This window comes from Triticum urartu, chromosome 4 (genome assembly GCF_003073215.2).
Source record: "Triticum urartu cultivar G1812 chromosome 4, Tu2.1, whole genome shotgun sequence".
NCBI classification, from domain to species: Eukaryota; Viridiplantae; Streptophyta; class Magnoliopsida; order Poales; family Poaceae; genus Triticum; species Triticum urartu.
The window spans coordinates 615262332-615264599 of NC_053025.1; the positions used below are offsets into that span (position 1 = coordinate 615262332).

At 47.1% G+C, this 2268-nt stretch overlaps 1 protein-coding gene across 1 annotated transcript; it reads left to right on the plus strand.

Moving 5' to 3' along the window:
* The first annotated feature begins 305 nt into the window (after positions 1-305).
* Positions 306-1875, plus strand: LOC125554445 (F-box protein PP2-B10-like). Its single transcript, XM_048718000.1, has 3 exons — positions 306-605; positions 684-802; positions 1033-1875. The coding sequence occupies exons 1-3, from the start codon at positions 375-377 to the stop codon at positions 1451-1453; spliced, it is 771 nt and encodes a 256-aa protein (XP_048573957.1). The 5' UTR covers positions 306-374; the 3' UTR covers positions 1454-1875.
* The last annotated feature ends 393 nt before the right edge of the window (positions 1876-2268 follow it).

The following is a 2268-nucleotide window of genomic DNA, read 5'->3' on the forward strand; positions in this document are numbered from 1 at the left end:
ACAACGGCCGATGTATCTGTCGATTTGAGGTGAATTTGTGAGTTTGTGGGCAGCACTGGACTGGATGAGAGATTGGATCCGTGGTGCATGCTACAACTGCCGATATGGGCATCGCATCCAGTTCGTCCTGTTGGAGCAGAATCATATTCCGCGCGTGATCTCCAATGAATCCAATCCAACTGCCGAAAAGCTAGCTAGGCTTGCTTGTCCGTCCCTCTCTCACAGTGCAGCTCTCTCGAAGTCGGTTGTAGACACTAGCTATAAAGGGACATACACAGGAGCTCCAAGTTCTATCCAACACACACAGTACGTGTAGCTAGATAGCTAGTGCAGCTCGCACAGGCCTTATCCAAGAGAAGAGACCAATCGAACCGATGGAGCGCCTGCCGGCGGAACTCGTCTCGGCGGCGTTCGCCGGCACCACGCCACGTGACGCCGGTCGTGCCGCCATGGTCTCCACAGCATTCCGCGCTGCAGCCGACTCCGACATCGTTTGGGCCCGCTTCCTGCCGCCCCTCGAGCTGCTGGCCCCCGAGCCGCAGTCAAAAAAGGACATGTTCTTACGCCTCTTGGACGGCCCCGTCCTCCTCCGAGACAGGCTCATGGTACGTGCATGCCCATGACGCCCAACTCCGAGACATTTTCATCGCACTAACTGATTGCTTTGCTTTGGTGATGCGCAGACTATGTGGCTGGGCAGGGAGACCTTCGCCAAATGCTACATGCTGTCGGCGAGGAATCTGTTCATCGCGTCGGGCCACATGCCGCAGCACTGGAGCTGGATCCCTCTCTCGGACTCCATGTTCGCGCTCGCTCTTCACACCTTCCTATAGTATTCCGTTATTTGATGCCCTTATTATTACAGCCAACTATATCTATATGTACGTCCTTCCTATAGTACGTCAAAAATAGTCTTGAAAAGCATGGCCTGGTTAAGAGTACCAAGTTATAGAATTTTGCTTTCTACAACTTCAGCCTATGATTGGTTTTCGTCCTGATTACAGATGATAACCCTAGCTATGTGTGCCACAGGTTCTCTGAAGGGGCTCAACTAAACAGTGTGACATGGTTGGAAATCCGTGGAAGCATACACACCGACATGCTCACCCCAGACTCCAAGTACGGGGCTTACCTCGTGTTTAAGAGGACCCAAAATTTCAGTGGGTTCAATTATCCAATCCAGAAGGCCACGCTCTACTTTGGACAAATAATGGAATATACCAGTCCGGTTCTCCTTGGTGAGAATTGGACGCCGCCGCCAGAACTGGGTGTAGCTCAGCCTCAGCGCAGAGCCGACGGTTGGATGGAGATATCGCTGGGTCACTTCCACACGAGCGGGAATGAATTATATGCTGAGATGTCCTTCAGCCTGATGGAGACGGAAGGAGAAGTGACACAGAAGCGTGGTCTGATCGTGCATGGCATTGAGATCAGACGTGAGAAATCAGGATGAACGCGTGCTGCTTCAGAATTATTTTTTGAAATTTTTTACTTTTTAAAATTTACTGTTCACCTTGTGAAAAAAATAAATTATTTGTGATTTTTATATTTTTTATTTTTTAAAATTTACTGTTGACCAGTCAACGGGTCAAAACCCGGTCAACTAGGTCAAAACCGGTCAACTAGGTCAAAACCGGTCAACAGAGAGAGAAGGGTTGAATTCTGACCGGTTTTAAGAGTTGGGGTTGTAATTTAGATGGTATTCGAGGTCGGGGTTGTAAATTAAATTAGGGCAAGAGTTCAGGGTTGAAATATGCATTTCTCTCACTTCTATTTACCTTACTTCCAAAAGCAAGGGCATCACTATTAGAACTCGATACCGTAATGTAAATTTCAACTTGAGTGGCATTGAAACATTGTGTATTTTTTAATTCGTATATTTTTGGAAAAAAAATCATGTTTTAATTAATATACTTATTGTGAACTTGGTTAAGGCTTGCAATCAACAAGTTACCCTGATCTCAGCACTCTAGGGGCATTTCTGCTTTTTCACCAGCCCAGTCATTTTCAGAACTACATTGTTAAACAACTAACCTTAACTGTAGAAACTTCCTCAGCACAGCAGCTTTGCCATCACAGTCCATAGCTGGTTCTATCGAAGCTGCAGCCGAAACAAACAAGACCTTATTCCTGTTGGCCAAAGCTTGGTCTTGGGCACATTGCCTATTTTCTCGTGCCCTTTTCCCCTTGTGTGCGCCTCACAGTCTCTAGTGTTAACTGATCAACAGCTTGACATGCTATAAACTGTTCCTCCCCTTTCGCATGTTT

Bases quoted from the DNA above. Each gene is read 5' to 3' on its own strand.
- LOC125554445 (XM_048718000.1), top strand. From the start codon at position 375: ATGGAGCGCCTGCCGGCGGAACTCGTCTCGGCGGCGTTCGCCGGCACC. The intron at 606-683 runs GTACGTGCATGC...GGTGATGCGCAG, and splicing joins TCCTCCGAGACAGGCTCATG to ACTATGTGGCTGGGCAGGGA. The intron at 803-1,032 runs GTTCGCGCTCGC...TGTGTGCCACAG, and splicing joins ATCCCTCTCTCGGACTCCAT to GTTCTCTGAAGGGGCTCAAC.